General features: G+C 33.2%; 1 protein-coding gene across 1 annotated transcript in view; it reads right to left on the reverse strand.

Annotated features, from left to right (window-relative positions):
- The window catches only part of CD2AP (CD2 associated protein), a 106,937-nt gene that overhangs the window by 50,781 nt on the left and 33,498 nt on the right, over positions 1 to 22,658 (reverse strand). The window contains exons 3-5 of the mRNA XM_006926471.3: positions 18,022 to 18,175; positions 12,960 to 13,060; positions 9,923 to 10,043 (exon numbers count right to left, since the gene is read on the reverse strand). Coding sequence (XP_006926533.1) covers positions 9,923 to 10,043; positions 12,960 to 13,060; positions 18,022 to 18,175 — 376 coding nt within the window. The remainder of the gene's footprint in view (positions 1 to 9,922; positions 10,044 to 12,959; positions 13,061 to 18,021; positions 18,176 to 22,658) is intronic.

A 22,658-nucleotide genomic window follows, 5' to 3' on the forward strand; every position in this document is an offset into this window, starting at 1 on the left:
AGTTACTTGCACATTAGTAGGAAGCTTTCTCAGGATAGAACTAGAATAGCCTCCATTTTAAAGCTAATTGAGCCTCATTTCACCCTTCTACTGAATTGCCCACATATTCAAAGAAGTCTCTTAAATCCATAAGGAGAGCATTCAGACAAATTTTCACCTTGTGTAAGGCACCAGAAATTATTCATGTTAATTCCCAGTAATTGTTCTTTCTTCACAAATCATTCATGTCTCACTTCATGGGGTATTGCCCTACACATTTACAGATTAATATTCATCCAAACACTCAAGGAAAAACTCTAATTGCATTTCTGGAGCTCTTTCTCTACATCTCCCTCTCGTCAGGTACTCAGCTCCACAAATTCTAACTACTTCAGGCTTCCCTGGACTTGCATCCCTAACACTTCAAATCAACAAAACTGACGACTTTCTGCTGAGGTTCTCCCTTCCTGCACTGCAGTACAAAAATTACCTACTGGCAGAAATCTAGGAGAGTGATAGGGTTTTCCTATTTCCCCTTTTCTCAAGAATCTCAGTCCTGTGCTCCTATTGTCTGAAAATACTTGTTTCCTATATTTTGTTCAATTTCCAGTTTGTATCATGGGAAGGTAATTCCACACTGTCTTGCTCCCTCACTGCTAGCACTATAGTCTACATATTTTAATACATAGCTTCAAAAACCAGCCTGTCAGATAAAATAATATGTAAGTACAGATTAGCATATGCAGTATTAACCTGAGAGGCTTTTTAAAATCAAACAATGTAGGGTAATAATAAACCAATGATTGATAAAAGCAACTGCAACAGATGATTATAAGGTGTATTTTCAGTTGAGTATTTGATTATGGCCATAAATAATTTTTCTTTTAGATTTAGTGACTGTAACTTTAAGTCATTAAAACAAATAGCATTAAAATAAATGCCTAGATATTAAAAATATGTAGTACTAATGGATAGGCTTATTATGGTAGGCTCACTGCAAGCTATTATAACTACTACACAGGCTATTAAATCAATGGTTAGACGGCAGCACGGTGTAGTGGTAAAGCATGTGAACTCCAGAGTCAAATCCTTTCGATTCATATCTCACCTCCTCCTCTGTATGTGCCCAGTTTCTACACCTGTAAAATGGGATATTTCATTGGATTGCTATGACAATTACAATAACTGATTCCTGTAAACTGCTTTAAAAAGTGCCTGGTTCAGTGCCTACTATTTTTAATGAGTTTAAAGATCATAAAGAACCATTCAAGTAAAAGAGAGCATGATCACACAAGAGCAAAAAATAAAAGGGAAAATGTCTTAGCCAGTAGAAGAAAGAGGGGAAGGAGAAGGGAACAAAGATGGAGGGAAAAAGGCAGAAAAGAGGTCTCATAATCAGACAACACAGAAATCTTATCTATATGATATTTCTAATATTTTTATGTCCATATGCTTTATCTACAGATTATCTTTGAATTGCTAAACTTGTAAAAAGCTTTATCTGCATTTTATGTGTAGCACTATTAGTCAGAAAACATAACACCAACTCTTCCTATTAAGCCTAAAACACTTCCTCCCTTTCTCATTCAATCTCCACAGCAAAAGCTACTTGATGGCTATTATCTCCACATAAAGTGACTTAAAGCAACCAAGAGTCTCAAAATATAATTACTTGTTGAAAAAAACAAGAACCCTTATGTGAGCTCTTTTTACTGTAGAGAAAAACATCTTATACCATCATTCAGAGTTTTCAGATAATCCTACATTTCCTAAGAAAATGTTGTGTGTGTTAACTGGACTTAAAATCTGGATTCCTCAGTTGCCAAAAAGAATTTTTAAAAAGAGTGTCCAGCTATAACAGTTAACTTATAAAGATTCATAAGTAAAAGCATCAAAGCCCCAGAACAATCTTCCTTACAAAGTTGTTTCAGAAGGAGGATTTCGAGCTGAATGCTAATATTAAATTAAACTCCAAAGTAAACTGTGCACCACCTTAACTCCTGGAGACTACGCTAAAGACCACCAAATTTCCATCCACCACCTTTGGTATATCCAGCATACACTACCATTTACAAGGATCCTGTGACCCACTAGCCAGGTAGGCACTATCTTCTTTTGCAGAGCCTGAATAATCAAATGAAACCTCAGCTGACTCCTCCTAAGAAAATGAATTCTTTCTCCCCATAAGAGACTAGAACTCCTAAAGAACAAATCTATCAGGGTTTCTTTAACATTTTAAGTCATGCATTCCTCTAGTAGCCCAGCAAAGCCCAGCAGGATGCACAGCTCAAAATGTTTAACAATCCATGTTGGGACCTTTCAGATTCTTCATAATTCTGACCTCTTCACTTTGCACATCATTCTTAGCATTCCCTTTTTAATAGAAGAAATCAAAAGTCAAATATCTCTCCCTCAGTTTCCCAGCACCAACTCTCATGTATCTCCAATTAATTGAGACTAACTGTGACACTCATAATGTGAATCTCATTTCCTCCACCTTCTGGGTAAATCCTGTTGTTGATAAACCCCACTCTTCTGAATTTGTATCTTCGACTTCTCCCTCTCTGCTTGTTCTTTACCATTAGCATTTAAAAATAATCAAGACTTTTCTTTCTTCAGAAAAAGAACAAAAATATTCTTGAACATATGTTGCCCTCAAATGCTACACTGCTTTATACTTACTCTCCATTGCCTTACCTCACTTCCTCCTCAATTCAGTTTCTACCTCAATCATCTCTCTGCTGCTGCTCTTATCCAGGTCATTTATGATCTCCTCATCCATAAATTCAGGATTACATTTTACTTCTTATCTCACTTAACCTCACAGCGGCCATATGACACTACTGTCCATGCTTTCCCTGAAAAACTCTCTTCCCTTGACTACCACACACTTTCATAGCTTTCCTCCTGGCACTCTGTGCCTTCTCGGTCTTCTTTCTCGTTACTCCATCTTGGCCCATACCACAAATGTTGTTCGTAGGAATCTGTTACAGGCTCTTTTTCTTTTTACACTCCAGATATTCTCCTTAGGTAATCTCATCTAACTCTACGGTTTCTTGTACCACCCAAAATACAGTCATAGCTCCAATTCTGAACATCCATCCCAATTTTTCTTCTAAGGTTTCAGATCCATATATGTAACTGACTACCAAATATCTTCACTTGGATGCCCTCAAAGCCCCACAGGAGTCAAACTCAATGTCTCCAAAGTGAATTTATCATCATCTCCCAAAATTTAACACTTCTCTCCAAAGACATCTCCATCTAGACAGCTAATTAAGACAAAAATCTAGGGGCCAATGACTTCTCCTCCAGCCATTCCCATATCCCATCACCGTGAGGTGCAGTTTTTTATAGCAGGGGTCCCCTACCCTCGGGGCACAGACCAGTCCATGGGCTGTTAGGAACCGGGCCACACAGCAGGAGGTGAACAGAGGTAGAGTGAGCAAAGCTTCATTTGTATTTGTTGCCACTTCCCAGCGCTAGCATCATCATGGCCTCAGCTTCACCTTAGATCATCAGGCATTAGATTCTCATGGGAGCACCAGTACCTGGTGCCAAATGGTTGGCGACCACTGCTTTATACCACCTATTTAGCTCCTATTCTACTCATGTTTTCTCCAATTCCACGATCATTCCTCTAGTTTAAGCTGATGCTATTTCTATCTTAATTATCAAAACAATTTCAACTGATCTCACTACTAATCTTACTCTTCAACCCACCCACTCTCAACACTGCAACCACACTAATCTATCTAAAAAACAATTTGATCATTTCACTCCCATTTAAGGCTTCTCTGTGACTTGATCAGCATTTTTATAATGCCTTCTTAAGCCTGACCCAAATTTCTCCAGCCTCGATGCTCATCACATCCAGCTATACTCTACAATCCCTCTAAAGTGAATCTCTTTCAGGATCTCAAAATCGCTATGCTCCTTCTTCACCCTGTGCCACAAATTTACCTAAAGATTTCCTATCCATTCTAGGATCTCAACCTTTAACTTCCTCTGGGGCATATTCTCTCATAGCCTGCCACATTTGGGTTGGCCCTCTTACAAAAATACATCTATAGCACCCTCAACTTTCTTGTCACAAATATTTCTCATGTTGAATTATAATCACTTATTTAATAGTTTTTTATTTCCCAAAGAACCAAAAGCTTCAAAAAAGCTTATGTTGCTCATTCCTATAGTCCTAGCACCTTTAACAATTTGTTCCACAATAAACACTCAATATACTGAATAAACAAAAATATGAATGTTGAATTAACTAACTAGTAGTATTTATATTTAGAATGTCTGTTCATTGGCTTTGACTTTCAAATTTCAGATTTGGGAGGCACTGACTCCATGGGAAAAGTCACTACCCAGATATTAATGCTCATAACCCTCAAAGGGCTAAAAATACATGAAAAGATAGCTATACGCATTATTAATTAGGAGAACACAACAGGCAAACAAGTGCTAAAAGAGTGAGAATGACCTAAGATCTACACGACCTAAGATCTACAGCCCTATATGTTAAATAGCATAGTAAAGTAAAAAGAGCAGAACAACAGAACTCCAATCGTGATTTTACTACTAAGTGGTAAAAACCGCATTGACCATTCACCTTTAAAATGGCAGTGACGCTAACCTACTCAAAAGTCATGAGAATTTAACACGACAAAGTGAAAAGTTTTCTGTACACCACAAAACACCATTGACTAAACACTAATGTGCCAATGTTCTAGAAACTGGGTATGAGGCAATAAATAAACAAAATATATATTCTAACAGGAGTAGACAAACAATAATAAAATTAAATAAGGAATAACAACAAATACATCAAAGAAAGAGCAAAGAAAATAAGGGAACTAAAGAATGGGGGATGGGAGCTTTTTGCTGTTTTTATACAGAGCTGTCAGGAAAGGCCTCACTGAAAAGGTGACTTTTGAATGGAATCCTGAAATCAGACCAAAAACAGTAAGATCTCAAAAAAGAACATTCCCAAAGGTATACAGCAAGTACAAAGGCTGTGAGGCAGGAATGTTCTTGACATCTTAAAAAAAAAGTTAAGGAGACCAATGCGGACAAAGGTGAGAGTTAAGTAAGAGACGAAGTCAGATTGGTGGGGGGCGGTATATGGCAGTGTGCCCTCAGATCATGGAGGGCTTTGTAGCCAACTAAAAACCATTAGCTTTTACTCTAAGTAAAATGTGTATCTACTGGAGGGTAAACACTTTAACATTCAGTAGGAAGGTAATGGCAAATAACAGGCTGTTAGAATTATACAGCAAAAGGTAACACTAGGGGCAGTAGCAGTGGAGGTGATAAAAGAAAACAGATTTAGTAGATGACAAAATCTGCTAGTGAATCAAGAATAGACTGATACTAAAAAGAAGAGTAAAAGATTAATCTAATTCTTTGGTCTAAGTAAAAGAGGAGTAGAGTTGCCACTAACTTAGATAAGGAAAATTATATTAGAGGAGATTTGGGTGCAGAGAGAAAGGCAGATCGATTTTGACCATCTTAAGTTTAAGATGCCTATTAGCCTTCTAAATGGCGATTACAAAAGGCTTAAGGTCAGGTAAAGACTTAAACAAGGGAGAAAAATACCAGCAGATATAGTCACTGGCTTTATAGAATAACGGGGAAAATTGAAAGTCAAGTCCTACTTAGCAAGTAAGTGGAATCTGAAAGGTGACACAAAGGACACTCTAAACAAAAAAGGTAAAGTATATTTGACAAAAAAAGCCATTTCATTATAAAAAAGGAAACAATACTTCCTTCCCTAGAGAAGTAAAGCTTTTCCTGAAATTAAAAGATACTTGAGATTTTAAAAGACAGTTATCTTTCATTCTAAAAGACATTTAAACTTTTATATAGAAACCAGTGAATAACAGATTATGAATTCACCATATTCCTAGAAAAAATATAATAGTGGCTTTCTTATAACATTTACTCTGTAGTTCTTCAATGAAAACTAGGGGCATAAAAATCAATTACCCATGAAGACTCAAGGCCTTATTGTCCATCTTTTTGTCTAGGGGCAAAATTATCTTCTTAGCAGTAATAGCTAGAGTTTCACTGGTCAAACCAAGATCATCATCCCATATATTTCAGTTTACTGATTAAAAGAAGAGAAGAGCTCTACTAAACATAACGAAATATAAGGAGAAACTATGTAAAATAAATTGTGATGGATATGGCATCCCTGTAAGTAAAAAGTAACATCTGATAATGTACAGTCAACTAAAATTCTTTTAACAGCTATTAGAATCACACAGTATTTTACCAACCAAAAAGTGTCAAAATATCAATTACAGACAGAAGATGCTACACTTTGTTAGGACACAGGAAGAGTGGACATTAATTCTTTAAATCATAAGAGCAAACTCTTACAATTTAAAAGACTACATACTTTTATCAATTAAGTTCTAAAGTCCTTATAAAGCACTCATTTCCTGGTATTCAAATCATTATGCAAAACTTTCTGCCTAAAAATTAGAGTTAAAAAAAAAAAAAAAAAGAATTAAAGTGTAGTGAAACCACTGACTTACCACTCCATAATCACAAAGCTCCACATTTAGAATGCACTCATTGTAAAAGGGTTAAGCAAGCAAGGAAGTACATTTTTAACATATAATTCTGCAAGGTTAATAAAACTCAAATAAGGTTAAACACTGCAAGAAAATGCCCAAAGTATTTATAATTATAAAAATAATGAACTACATCCAAAGTTAAATTTTATTCCTTTTACTAGTGGTCCCACATGGACTTTAAATTTTATACATATTCTAAGGGCTCAGTTTACACGGCATCCTAAAAATCATTTCACCATAAGCTTTAATTAATGCCAAATCTTAATGTTAAAAATAAGTATCAGAGGATCCAATACCTAGGAAACGTAAGAAATGCAAAAATAGATCAGAAGTAATTCCGGGGACAGTTTGCTACATAATATATGTACCATTAAATTTAAGCCAGATGTTTTTGGTATTTTTGTTTGTTCATTCTTAAAATATAAGTTCTTCAGAAATGATACCAAATATTCTCAAATAAGTTTAACATAAAATAGTAAAACTATTTGTTATAACTCCTCTATTCCTATCTCAAAGATTTTCTTTCAATGGAATCAGCATCTGCTTTGAAGATGTACTTCAGCATCCCAATTCTCCCCCACCCCAAATCCTGGTAATAAAAATTGCTCTACTTAACACAACATTTTTGTGTCACTATTCACTTATGGCTAACTTCACATTAAAAGCAAGGATATAAAAAGAAAGAAAAGGGTAATGGAGTAGAAATGAGATAGTAAGAGAAGAACTAATATTTACTATGCTTCCAAATTCATCAAGTATTGTGCCATATATATATCTCTCTCTCTCTCTGAAAAATGAGGGTATGCTTCCAAAAGAGAAATTGAAAAGTGACCAAAGAGAAGATAAGCTTGTAAAGGATTCAATTACTTGTTTCTTTAATTCATAGAGTTTAGAGTAAAGCCTTAGAAAATTTTAGAATCTTTAAAAATTCACTGAAAAGTTAGAGAAAATATATAGTGGAAGTTTCTGCACTTAGAAATGGAAGACAACTTAAAAATGAAAACTTGGACCATCCAGAAGACTGTTACTGGCCACCACCATTTCATACAAAAAAGCCTTAAAATTCATCTCCTTTTCATTAGTTTTTAGCACATGTAGAGAGTTAAAAATACACCTCAGCTCCTTTGAAATATTACCAAACTGTAAATAAAGGATTCTTAAAAAGGGACCCATGATAATAATATAATAGACTGTATTATTGTTCACAACTATTTGGTGCCCCTCTTTGCAGAAAAATTATATATCCCCATTCTGCTGCACTTAGGCAAGGCCATGACTGTCCAATATGTTAATAATGGAAGTGACATGTCAATTTGGGGCAGAAGCTTTAAAAGCCATGCTCCCTTTTCCCTGCCTCTACAAGCACATGTCAAAAAGGAGACTCTTTCAGTCTAAGCCCTAAGTGACTATGTTGTTGTTTTAAGTAACTATGATTTTCACTGCAACATATCCTGAACAAAATATTATGCTACCTTTTATGAAAAAAAGGAAATACATGTTTTCGTGTGTACCTACATAAACAAACACTGGGAGGAAAACGAGAAGGTACAAATGCTTTCTGACATAGAGCAGAAGACTAACTGAATGGAGACAAGTATTCTAATATACATCTTTTTAAATACTGATTTTGAACCATGAGAATGTATGTATTACCTAGTCATATATGTGTGGCATATATTTTGTGCATATGAACTATGAATCTCATGTAATGTGTAAAATTTTATTGATATATGTGTACTTTTCAGAGACTGCATAGCATTCATCTGCTTCTCAAAGGTGTTTATGAACCAAGAAATAAGAAACCAATATTCACACGCTCTATATAATTAAGATGGTATGCAGATTGGAAATACAATAGTAACCAACAAATGCTGAATGATCATGCCCTCAATTTTGTTTTCACAGCACAGTGATCTACGCAAGTAAGCTAACCAATCATAAGAGATACATCTACTTTCCCTAGAAATAACCAGTACCATTCCATTGCGCTCCAGGAAACAGTTGACATAATCAACTGGTATGAAGACTACCTGTTCCATATGTAAATTATGAAGTTTTATTTACACTATTCCTCTCCAAAATGCTGGCACTATAAAAAGGCACATAAGTAACATGAGAGAAAGCATAAAATTCTAGAATAAAAAATAAGCACATTATGACTTCATTATTTTTTGGACCTCCATGCTAAGTAGTGAGGAAACAAAAGTAAGGAATAGTCTGCCTATAAACAGCTGACAGCCTACTGAAGAGGAAAAAAATATATAAACGTATAATATGTGTAGATGCCATGGTAAAACTCTGCATAGATTGGTCAAATGAACTTCAACAAGGATGTCAGGCCACTCAATGGGGAAAGGACAGTTTCTTTAACAAATGCTGCTAGGAAAACTGGATATCCACATGCACAAGAATAAAGTTGGACCATTATCCTAAACCATACGCAAAAATTTATTCAAAATGAATTAACAACCTAAACATAAAACCCAAAATTATAAAATTCCTTGAAGAAAACAGGAGAAAAGCTTTGTTACATTGGATTTGGCAATGATTTCTTAGATATGACACTAAAAGCACAGGCAACAACAACAAAAAATAGACAATGAGACTACCTGAACATAAAAACTTTTCTACATCAAAGGATACAATAAAAAGAATGGGAGACAATACCTACACATCATATATCTGATAAGGGATTAATGTCCATATTATATAAAGAATTCCTACAACTCAATAACGACAAAAATAACATTCTAAGTACTTATACTTCTCCATGAAGAAAAAGAGCTATTTATCTCTGCATTACAGAATTTCTCTTTTTAAAAAAATTCTCTTAAATCCCACAGCAATTCTTAAAAAAATTAAATCTAGCTTTGGGACAAAATTTTCTCAATCATACTTTTGAATGGTGAGCAAATTTAACATGAATTTGTGGGTGAGTCTAAAATAATTAAATGACATTCTGGCTGTACATTGAAAACAATCTATTGTGTGAATATAGAAAACAAGAAAAGGAAGTTTTTTTTTAATTTCTAAAATTTCTAAAGATAGGACATTTACAAACTCAGATCAAAATTGTATATAAGCATATCTCAAGTGGAAGAAATCAAATAACATAAGTATTATCATTTCATAATCAGGATACTAAAGGCTTACTTCAGGCTGAAGTAGACATCAGATACAAAAATACATTAAATTATTTGCCTAGATATTTAGTTTTAAGTCCCTGTCATAAGCCACTTTTTTAAAGTAAATAAACTGAAGCTCATAGTTCGAAAGAATAAGTTTCAAAAAATACAAAATAAACACTAGATCATATATAAGGTTTATTTAAATCTATTAAAATTTTTTAAATAGTCTACCTGAATCTTCCTGGACTTCATGAGTTTCACCATCATCTGTTACCTCTAATTCTTTCACAAAATTTGAGGGAAACAGTCCCAACTTGCTGTTCAGGGTTCCACTCCACCAGCCTTCTTCTACCTGAAAGAGTTCACAACTCAAAAATAATAAAAATTTCTCTTAAATGAAAATCTTCCCCCTATGGAGAAATTAAGCTACAAAAGTGAATGAGCGCAAAGTTAGTGATGCAAAATAATCCCTTTAAATCTATGAGAAAACACAATGGGAAAAAAATATGTATTTAAGTAGATTAAATCTAAATGGATTAGATTATTTATGGGATTAGCCACATTATCAATAGCACTTTGCAATATTTACAATGAGAACTTGTAATCAATTGTAATCTATAAAGTAATTTTCATGAAAGTATCAGATATCCGAGAATAATGTATTAACAGCAAGAAGGTAGATAGCTCTCTTCTGAAATGTCACTCTTTTAAACACTACTGAGCCTCACTTTGTAATTATGACATTATTTAACTATTTGTAAATTTTTGATTTAGAAATAGTTCGATAAATATAAGAATATAACTTTCTAAATAGGACATAAAATTACTAAGCCTTTTACTTGAACAGCGAGTCTTCACTCAAGCATGAAAAAGAATCACTTATTTTTAAAAATCCAGATGCCAAGCTCCACTAAACACTCCCCCCAACCCCAACCAGAAATATTTTCAGAAACCAAACTCTGTAGAAAAATATTTACATCCACTAATAACAAGGTTACTAAATTTTCATGAAGTTACTTAATATTTAATAACTTAAAATTACAGTTTCTAAGAGGTTTTAATAGGTAAAAACAATTTTTTGAACAGTAAACTATTCAATATCAAAACTTATCAGCACATCTAATATCATAGTTAGATAAGCTGTTTTTTTCTTTTTAAAATATTTTTTTAATTTTTTTCACCTCATCACAATGACAAACTTTAATAAGTTATTCATCCAACAGGCACCATGTACAAGCATATAGTGTTAACTGCTAGAGAAAGACTCAAATTTGCATATGAGAAAATCCTGAATAAAACAATCTAAAGAAAACAAACAGTAAGCAGATAGTTACAATACAATGTAAGAGGTACTATAACAAAAGTATAAACAAAACACTGGAGGAGCACAAAGGAAGGGATTAGAAGAGCATAAAAGAATCAAAAAAGGCTGCCCCCTAAGATAGGGAATGGCAAAAAGAGCTGGATATTAAAGGCTGAATAAGAATTTTCCAGATACAAAGCATGTGAAAAATATGGTGACATAAAAATAACTTATTTACGGAATATATATACTTGAAATATGAGGCAGCCAGAAGACAAGCTGTTTGAGAGAGAAATAGAAGGCAGTAAGTGTGAAAAGTTCAGAACTTTTAGCAGACTTAAGGAAGCAGCAAAGGATTGGGAGTTCTTCAAACTAGGTGTGAGTTCGATGGAGATATGTAAACCAAACTGGAACAGACAAAATAGAGAGAAAATCAGCAAACTGTTATCTACACCTGGAATTCTAAATTAGCAGCAATAGGGTAGTTAGGGTAAATAACCCTACAATTCCTATTTAGGAATTCTCAAGAGGCAGGGTAGTATGGTAATAAAGAACACTTTTTCAAAAACAGACTATGTAGATTCTAGCTCCTCTATATGCCACGCATATGAACTTGGGCAAAGATGGCAAAACAAGCCTCCTAACCCGCATCTCTACAATGTAATCTTGACAGTCTTTGTCTCCATGCATTTCAATCCTGCTGGCTTATGACTTGCTTGTAACCAACAGAATGTGGTGAAAGTGACACTATCACTTCCAAGGTTAAATTACAAAAGGCTACCTCCGTGTTTGCTAAAATGCTTACACTTAAGAGCACTGAACTGACGTAGTAAGTCCAACTATCCTGAAATCGCTACCCCCCAAGCCAAATGGAGAGGCTACATAATGGCTCTCCACAGGCAGTTGTAATCAAGTCTTCGACGTACCAGACAAGTCAGTGAAGGAGGCTTCCCGTGATTCCTCCAGCACCCAACCTTGAATCTTTCCAGCTTAGGCCCCCACATATCACAGAACAGAGACAAATCATCCCTCCTATTCCCTATGTGAATTCTTGAGCCACACACCCATGAACTTAATAAAACAGTTCTCTGCCACAAAGTTTATCTTCCGTGATTCAATCTTCATATGTAAAATTAGGATAAGAATTCCTATCTCTGGGTTCAGAAATTTAAAGGAAATAAATGTCAAACACTCAAGCATACTTCTTCAGACATAATATAAACTCGATAAACATTTAACTGTTATTATTGCCACCTGGTAGAAATAAAATATAATAACCTTTTGTATAAACACATTAGAATTTAACATAAACATAGGCGATAAATGATATTACATGATGTTAACACACAAAAATCAATCCCTGTGACAAAATATTAAAATATATACACTGAAAATGAGATCTTCAGCTGCCAAATAAAACTTTAATATTCCTTTAATGGTAAATGCAGATATGAAAAGTTATTTTTAAAGTATTTTTAAAATGTGAGAAAAGTGTTTTTGGTTAATATTTGAAAGTAATAATTCAAAAACTGCGAAGCTTTTTAAAGATTTTGTTTTTTATGTAGAAGGTAAAATTCCTCTGCTATGCAAAAAGTAAAATTCCTTCTATTTTATTGCACTGTGCCTAAAGTGATTTCAGAAACAAACGAAAGTTTTATATAGATTTAGCTACTTAGATTACATTTTTAACTTAATGAAGTTTTCTCTTCCTAAAGTTAAGAGACACAAACACAGTACACAAATATTAGGTGTAGCAAGAATGAGTAAAGTTTTATTTCTACAGATAAGACAACCTGACATTAAGTCAGGAAAGATCTATTTTAAAGTCTGTGTCTTAAAATTTTCATTAAAAACACTAACTTGCAAAAAAATTTTAACAAAAAATTAATATTCTTACAGTGCATTTTTTTAACACCTAGAGCATCTACTGTAATTGCTGCTTTATCTCTAAAACATTTTCCTTACCTCTTCATTAATATCAATAATATCTCCCACTTTCAGCTCAAGTTCATCCTCATTTTGTGGAATGTACTCAAAGAGAACTTTACACTGACGCTTCTTGGGCTCTAAAAGAACATAATAAAAAATTAGGTTAAGAAAGATCATTAAAAAAATTTTTTTTAAAGAACATTGAAACAAACAATAACATCTTTAGTTAAATACTGGTTTTTTTGTACAGGATTTATACATACGAATAAAAACAGAACATGTAAGCATTCTAAGCACCCAACCACAATCAGTTCTGATTAGCTTTCCACCTTGCGCCCACGTGCAATCTAGAAATCTCAAAATGAATTCAAACCAACTAAGTTATAATGCTCCCGACAATGAAATCTATTCATACATCTGATCCCACCAATTACACAAAAGCAAAATATCCACTGCCAATTTTGAGACTAGAAACAAAGACAATAAAAGATACTGTTGGCACAACAAATTTATCACAGACAAGTCCTCCAAGCTAGTGATTTCCAGACTACTTCCTGATCAAAGTCTGGGAATATTTAAAATGCACTAAGAGTACCTGTGTTAAAAAGAGGCAAAATGCACAAATCTAAAATGTTTTTCTCTTGTTTAACGGCTCTATTTTATCTGACAGATAAAAATCAAACTCACATACGTAAAATTAAAAATAATTTTACTTTATCTTTTCAAATAAGCTTCATTTATTCAAACAAGTAATGATTATGTGTAACCATCCAGGCTTGTAGTTCTCAATTTCTTTCAAACTCTAGTTGAGAACTCAGACTCTCATCTTTAAAAGTGAATCATTAAAGCAGCTATAGGTAGATGATCAGGTATAGTTGATTAAAGGATTACTTTTTGCTACTTAAAGAAATCAACAGAAGGCTGAGACTCAGAAGGGCGGCAATGGAAGAATTAGGAAAATCATCAGAAGCAAAGATGTGTTGATCGAGACCAAGGCTAAGATCATTCACATCCCTGTATTTCCAAATACTATGTACATATGTGAAAGTTGGACAGTGAAGAAAGCTCACAGGAGGGGAAAAACTGATTCATTTAAAATGTGATGTTGGAAGAGACCTGTATGGATACCCTGGACCACCAAAGATGTGAACAAGTGTAGCAAATTAAGCCTGAAACATTGGTGGAGGCAAAAATGACAAAACTAAAGCTGTTCTACTTCAGGCACATCATGAGAAGGCAGCTATTTCAGCTCTGACATTCTATAGATTTATAAAATAATCAAAACAAAAAATAAATCCAACTGAACCCCAAAAACAACAACAAAAAGCACATTACATGTAACCAACACCATGGCAGCTGTACAAAAGACATTACACAGTAAACAGAAGAATCTACAGTCTTCAAATAAGAAAGTTACACCCCAGTAATAGTTCTCCCTTTCCTAAAGGAATAATTATATCTGATTTTTTAAATGTTTTACAGTAAGAGGAACCAAAGAAATGTAACACTAACCATACTTTTATAACTAACCTAGAGTTTACAGTAAAATTTTTCAAATTTTTAAGTAATAATTTTAAGTAATATTTTTAAGTAATTTTAAGTAGTAATTTAAGAATAGTGGTTTCATGCATACTGCAAAGAAAACGTCTCATTTCTTACACCAGAGATAAGTACAGTCCCTAAATATATATTTTTTTAAGTTAAGTGACCTTGAGAAAATGTGTTCATAAATGTGTTCTCTGTAGTTATTAGCACTTCATAAACAAGGAAGAAATTATATTATTGGAAAAGAAAATCTATTCTGCTCAGAGTGCACTTCAAAGAAAATCCTTTCTATCTTTCTGATCATCTTAGGCCTTTAAAAAATGTAACTAGCCTTTCAATGAGTATCAACAATTTTTTAAATGATTTAAAGTGAATAAAGAGTATTAATTAGCCCCACTGCCTCCAAGCATATCAACTAACTCTGAGCAACCAAGTTATATTTTAACCAAAAGCCTTTTATTCCCTCAAATAATTCTCCACTGAGTGGTTTTTTTTCCCAAAGTGGTTTGCAAAATTATTTACAAAGAAATTTTTCACTTTTCAAAGGAAAGAGCCAAATTGATAAAAAGATCTAAACAGTCCCCATTACCACCACTTCACTGAAATCATAACTGCACTTATATGTCTCTAACATGGTTCTAAATAGTATAAAACACTGTAATTATTCTAAACATTTATCAAATACTTCCTATAATACTGAAAATGTTAATACCTCTAAAACTCTATGTGATAATTATTACTATTATTCTTATTTTATAGTAATTGAATGTTTTCCCATTAGACTGTAAGTTTTGAAACATTATCCATACCCAGCTTTATCTGGCAGATTTGATTGCCCACACTAACACTGTTCTCATGGTCTTCATACACACGTGTATTAAGGAACTTAGCACATAAATGTTTAAATTTTTCAGAAAATCTTTTAAAAAATGTTTTGTATTTTTTTAAAAAACAAACCAAATTGTGTGAAATTTCATACTCGGTAAAGTTACTTTCTTTAGTTTTCCTACTAAAACAAAAAAAATACTAAATTTTCCAATTCAGGTCATTAAGAATGGCAAGTATTTCATGGTTCTGAAAAACAGATCTAAATATTCAGATCAAACAGAGCTCTTAAAAGTATGGACCCATTTCGCACTGAAGATTACTGTTTTTAATCTTTCCATCAAATGTAAAATGAAGAGCATACCACATTCACAAGTCGGGATACTGAATGCAAAATTTCAGACATAGCAGCAAAAGAATTCCTGATCTACTTTCAGTTCCAATTGGTTCTTAAAAGTATCTTCAGATTTAGTGTAGCATTTAAATTTGTCTAACATCAAAAAAAAATTATTTTATCAATTTCTTTCTCCAGTAAACAAAGAAAATCATCAAACATTAAGAAACACAGCGATTGAACCATCTGATATATGGTTGAATCTTTAAATATTCTTACTCTCAGCAATAAAAAATCCTAATACTTAGGTTATTAAATGAAAGATTTAAGCTGTTCAAGATTCTAGCTATACTGCTGACACACTACTTGATTAAGACAATCAAAATCTTAGAAAATGTTATCATTACCACTATCATGAAGGAAAAAAACTCTTATGACTAGGGATGCAGTATCATGTCTACAATGTACTGCCAACTGATTCGGTAGAAAAAAATGTATTTGTATATGTATATAGATATAGAGATAAAGCTAATGTGACAAAATGTTAACCGCAAACTTAGGTGAAGGGAATATCATGTTTATTGCAGAACTATTCTTTCAAATTCTCTGTAAGATTATAAATTTTTCAAAATAAAATATAAAGTTAGAACACCCTACCTATTCGTTCAAGAGGCTCAGCTGGGGAGGAGTCATTTGATCTTTTTCCCCTTATGAGTTAGAATATTTTAATATGTCAAAGAGCAGAGCCTGATCTAATATGCCTTTTTTAAATATGAGCGGTAAAGATGTATTGTCGGTGACCATGTTTTGATGGTTTTCAAAATTTTCATTATTTTGTTCAGCACTGGCTCAAAATCAGGAGACATACATACTATTTGCTACCAACTGTTTTCTGGAAATGAAACATTGTGTTTGTTGATTGGCATTCCAGTGAAGTAATTTTTCATGTAGCAACGTCGTTTCTTTGGATACAACTACTAGTGATCTATCATTATCAGCCTCAATGTATCTTTTACATTCAAAATAATTAATTAGATGAAAATCACTTCTGCAGCATGAGTTTCCACTAATAAATTAGAAACACAAAGTTACAAGCACAGAAGTCTTCTCTCACACATGCCAAAAGTGGATTCACATCTGGCATCCATTTTTTTCTAGTATAAAGTGAAATATCTACTTATATTTCACACTGAATATTATATAGAGATGTGATGCTGAAAGACGTCAATTATTTACTCTCTAAGTATCCTACACACCATTATCTTTGTGCCTGAATTTACAAGGGTCTTACCAGTAATGTGAGAACTATAACTGCTTTTGGTATAATAAAAATTTGTTCTCTTCTGTAACTTTAGCAACTTATAGTAATCAATTTTGTCCTGTGTAATCAACATTATTAGCAATCAACATTATTCTGTGCTCCCTCTAGAATACCTGTTTGTTTTACCAAAGAAGTTATCACGCTTAGCTTACACGCAATAGCACAAGTTTCAATGGCTTCATGACTAGACTTCACAAAAAAGCCAACACTTGTTTGGCTTTGGAGACTATGAAGTACAGTTTCCAGACATTCAACATCATACTATCCATCTGAAATTGTCCTTTTTAGTTGCTCAGACAAAATTCGACATATGCAGATTCACTTGTCTTGGCACTCAGATTTAAACTGAACATTCACTTTGCAGTGTTTACCATGAACCTTTACAATGGTTTTAAAGTATTTTTAAATATATTTTATTAACAGTATTGGTTAGTAGAGTCCACTATTATTTAACATTACAAAGAACCACTTTTGAAGAACTGGTCTATTTTGTGAATTAAGGATATGATGCAAACTAACAGTAACAAAAAAAATCAGATTAAAAAAAACATAAGCTTGCTTTTCCTGGAAAAGCAATTTGAAAGCAAAAACAACCTGCATCCTGTTTTAAATGTTAGCCAGCACCAAATGACCAATTTTGTCCTTCCAGCACATGCACTTAAAAACAAGTTATGAAGGATCCTTAGGAAAAAACCTAAACCTCCTGGCAACAACTACATAATGTTTTTTCTTTCTTACAAAAAAAGTTATGACCCATGTTCTTGAGGAAAATAAAATTTACTGTGTCCTTTCCTATTAGGAGACAAAATAAAATACTAATAACCTTCAAGCCCTCTGTCTAGGCTTTACTTAAGAAGAAACTTGTCTCTGTACAAGCTCAGTTAAGCTAAAGAGTGGTAAACGGATTTTACAATAGGTCATAAACAGCCCTTCCAATAACTGGTAACGGGAAATAAGTAGGAAGTTTGTATAGTCTACTGCAAAGACTGAACTAATTTTCCTTAAAATAATTGATGAACAGCTACAAGACACCCTTCTATTTTGACTTAAACATAAAAGAATCATTTACGTACTCTTCTTAATGTTTTTAGTTTGTGGATGTGGCTGAATTCCTCCAGCTGGAAGTCCATAGGTGCTTATTCGTTGTACGAGACTTGCTACATTCCCATGCCTCTCCCGTTTGATGGGCAAATTGTCATCCTTGGATTCTGTCTCTCTCTTAATTTCCTATGAAAGGGGAAATCAGTAAATAGGCAAATTAAGTTATATTTTATTAAATTCTCAAATGCAAAATACCAAAATACAGGAGTGATTATTACATAAAATATGCTATCAATAGTTTTCAACCTTTTTCTCTGCCCACACAAATCTAAAAAATGCAACACATTTTGGTTACGGTGACGCATTACAAGTTTAAGTTTTATCAGAACTGGAGATAAAGGTAAAGAAAGGGTGGCTGAAACACAACTCCACCCCAACACACAAAGATACATGAGATACATAAACAAACAATAATTCTAAGTCAGAGGTGGACAAACTTTTTCTATAAGGGGCCACATAGTAAACTATTTTAGGGTTTGTGGGACATCCAATCTCTGTTGAAACAATGAATTCTTCCATTTGTAGTGCAAAAGCAGTCATATACTTAAATGATTAACCATAACTATGCACCAACAAAATTTTATTTATGGACACTAAAATTTCAATTTTAGATAATTGTGACATCTCATTATTCTTCTTCTTTTGATTTTTTTCCAACAATTTATAAAATTCTTAGCTAGCATTCTCAGCTCATGGAACATTACAAAAACAGGTGGCTTTCAGATTTGGCCCATGGGCCACAATGTGATGAACCCTGTTCTAAGTCATAGATCTAACAAAAGATATAAACTTCCATGAAAATTTCTTCCAATGAAATTTTATTGGAAGACATAAAATAAAACAAATAAAAGGGAAGTATGCCATATTCAGTAATTTTGAATTCATTATCACAAAGATATTAATTCTCCCTAAAAATGATGTAATAATTCAATGCAATTCCAAAAATTTATCACGGATTTGAGAGAGCAAATTAATAAATCAGTTCTAAATCTGTATAGAACAAAAGGCCAAGAACAGCCGAAATACTTTAAAGAGATGACTTTTTTTTAACTAAGATATAAAGAAAAAACACTATAAATTAGAGTGGTACCTGCATAAAAGCAGACTTACTAATAAATGAAACAAAACAAAGTCCATAAGCAGACAAACAATCTATAACAAACAAAAAGTGAGGGGAAAATTCAATGTTAAAACTCATGATGCTTGTAAAACTAATGTTCCATATTTAGGGGGTAGAGAATGAAACTGAATTCCTACCTCACACATTTGGTATTAAAATTAACAATTTCTGTTCATTAAAAGTAACCATAAAAAAAAGCAAATCACTAACCAGAAGATACTTTTCACATACAAAGTTAAACAAAGAATTTGTATCTCCAGGTGTGTCTACCCCAATGTTAACTAGTTGTTACTCTCTAACTGGTAGGAATTCAGATGATTTTGATTTCTTTATGCTGCTCAAAAGTTGTTTGCTTTTTAACAATACCTATCATTCTACAATCAGAAAAGACAGTTTTTCATTTTGGGAAAACTGTTACGTTGGTGTAGAATTGTGAAAAAATATTAAAGTATAAATCATAGAAAACACAAAATATTTTACAATATAAACTGCTTGGTTCATTTTATTGGTAATGCACTTAAGCAAAAATACTTCAATTTGCTATTAATACATGACATATCAACATCTGAAAACCTCACAGATTTCAGATTGTGCTAGGTATTTTTCAAACTAATAAAAACACAAAATCTATGTAAAGACTGGTAGTTACAACCTCAACATGCCAAAGAATATTCATTTTGGAGTTTCCTGTCTCGTGAGCTACCTAAGTTCTTAAAAAATAAAGTAAAAGTCGTATCTCTGAGAGCTATTGTTGCTTTTTAATACAAAAGACCAATAACTTAATGTGACATTCAAATCTTGTTCCTCTAGGAAAGTAACTCTAATTTAACCAAATATAATTATGAGTTCAAGTTCAGGAGACAGATGACCTGGGTATAAATCTTGGTCCTATCGTATTCACTAGCTATAAAACTTTGGATATTTATGTTATCTTTTAATAAAAATTAACTAAGTATGAAATTTTAATTGAAACAATATTTCTCATTTCTAAAAAAAATTAATTTACAACATATCGTCCAAGATCTAGAAACATTTTAAGGACATTCAATATGCTCTGAAACATCATGAAATCCATGTATATTAGATATAATAAAACTTCTGAAAACAAAAGATACAAAAGCAAAAGAGAGAAGCAAATTAAAATATATACACAGTCTACCCTGAATAGGGTGTGGGGGAGTGTGGAAGTGTGGGTAGGTGTCTGCCTCTTCTCTCTCCTCTCTCCCTCTCTCACCAACCTATTCTCTTTCCTAGTTTCTGGACATGTGTAATTACTCTTTGGCTATCATCTTCAACAGCAACTTTTATTTACTGGGTACCTATGAAGTGTTAGTAAGGCTTTCAGTGCTTCTTCCTTCTTCTGCCCTTTACTTCCTTTTACCTAATCAGCCAGTAAATAAAACACATATTAACATCGTAACATCTATTGTCTACCAACTCTACTTCCTTTCCTGACTTTGAAAATGACTCCAGGAGATCCAGTTGTTTTTTCAGGTTTTTTTTTTTTTTTTAAAGTCCTCAGAGGAGTATCATGTCTTGACAAAGCAAACTTAGAAAAACTCTGAACCTCCTACATAATAGATAATGTTAATACAAAATTGGCCAAGAAAAAATGTGGATTGTTTCCATATAGATAAAAATGTACTACATTGATTGGTTTTATTTCATAGGTAAGGTAGAAAAGTAAAAGTAGCAAATTAAAGGAAGATGAGAAATATAAGCATATGAGAGAGCCAAAAAGATCACAGAGAATCCAGTTTTCTTCATCTATCAAGGTGATCAAAGATACCTACCTCTGATTGCCCTGACCAAAAACAGAAAACTTAAAAGATAATCAAGAAAGTTCACAAACTACTCCTTCATGTTGTAACATATCTATACAATAATTTGGCTATCTGATCATGGTCAGTGCATGATGATGATCCAAAAATAGAATTAACTTCTATATCACAGAATTAAAGGTCAAGAAGAATAAAATCCAGATTAGAGGGCAAGAGCTTCTTTTTACTTCCTAAGTGAAAAGAACAGGTTACCTAACCACTCAATTCCTAAAGAGTTACAGATCTCCTTATGCTAATTAAAATGCAAGGAATACACTTAATTATTTTTAATTTTACATTCAGGTTTCCAAAGTGTTATATAGAACTAGAACCTCCAACTTTACAGAAGCATAAATCAGAAGATACAGAAAAGTGATATTACTAGAGAATAATAAAAATAAACAAGATTAAATATTTATTTGGTATACATCCGCTGTTTTAGCTTTGACTTAGTCAACGTCAGACCCACATTTAAAAAATAAGGTTTCCAACCTAACAAAATGGTTAACTCCATTAAGTTTTTGTTTGTGGAATATAAGTGACATTATATAAGAAATGATCCAGAAGAAAACTATCTGTAAGTCATCAGATTTTTTTTATTATGATTAAATTGGACGTGTGTGTGCATGCATGCTCACACACGCGCGCGCGCACACACAACACACACACTCACACACACAAATAACTTAAGTGCAAAGTGAAATGACCAACAGGGGAAAATCTCCTTAATATGAAATCAATATGTACCTTCTGAGGCATCAAGGAAAACAAAAGATATAACACAGAAAAAGAGTATTTTGAAAGTTTCTAAACTTATTCCCCCCTACCCCCAATAAGCTATTCTCCATGTAACTGCTCTCACTCCAATTTGGACAAAGGGACCCCCTATTTCAACTGCCCCTCCCCCATTTGTAAAAGGAAAAAGTAGGAAAGGAGGGTGAGTTATGTATATTCATTGGCATCCTTTCCTATCACAAGAATGTTAATGACAGCCAAGTGAAACACAGTAGGAAAAACACTACTTACTCATATTCTTTCAGATATACCACACTGATTGAAATGAACTGTAAATACCCAATAATTTATAATGATCACATTTTTCACACTAGTTTTATTAATTTAAATAATGTTATTTGTGCTTTCAAGTCTAGGATAAAGGGGCTTTAGGATAAGAAATGCAAGGAATGAGGGCTAGTGTGTGTATCTACGACTCAAAAGACACTAGGCCTACATGGAAATCCTCAAAACTGCTAGACTCCTTGAGGCCAGAGATGACACTGACAAGCAGGAAATGAATACTGATCCAAGGAAGAGCAAAACCAGGAGATATCTCAGAAGCCCAGGTTCCAGCATTCAAGCTTTCCTGGTTTAAGTTATTACTACAAACTGAAACACCTTAGCAGAAACAAAATTTATTAACTCCTTAAGAGGAAAAAGTAGAATTTAACTTTCCAGGTAAGTCCCAGGTAAATATTAACATGATTTATATAATAATGTCTCAATTTTAAACTTATGGTGTGAAAACAGAATATAAAGGGGGATGAGGGTACAAATAATTCAGTTTAAAAGATTTTGATTGGAAATAGCTGATAAGATACCAAATTCCTAAAAGTGGGAAGAAGTTAAGGAAGGGTTTTAAGAAATGTACTTTCCACAATACATACTTCTA

Source organism: Pteropus alecto, unplaced genomic scaffold (genome assembly GCF_000325575.1).
Source record: "Pteropus alecto unplaced genomic scaffold, ASM32557v1 scaffold7, whole genome shotgun sequence".
NCBI lineage: Eukaryota > Metazoa > Chordata > Mammalia > Chiroptera > Pteropodidae > Pteropus > Pteropus alecto.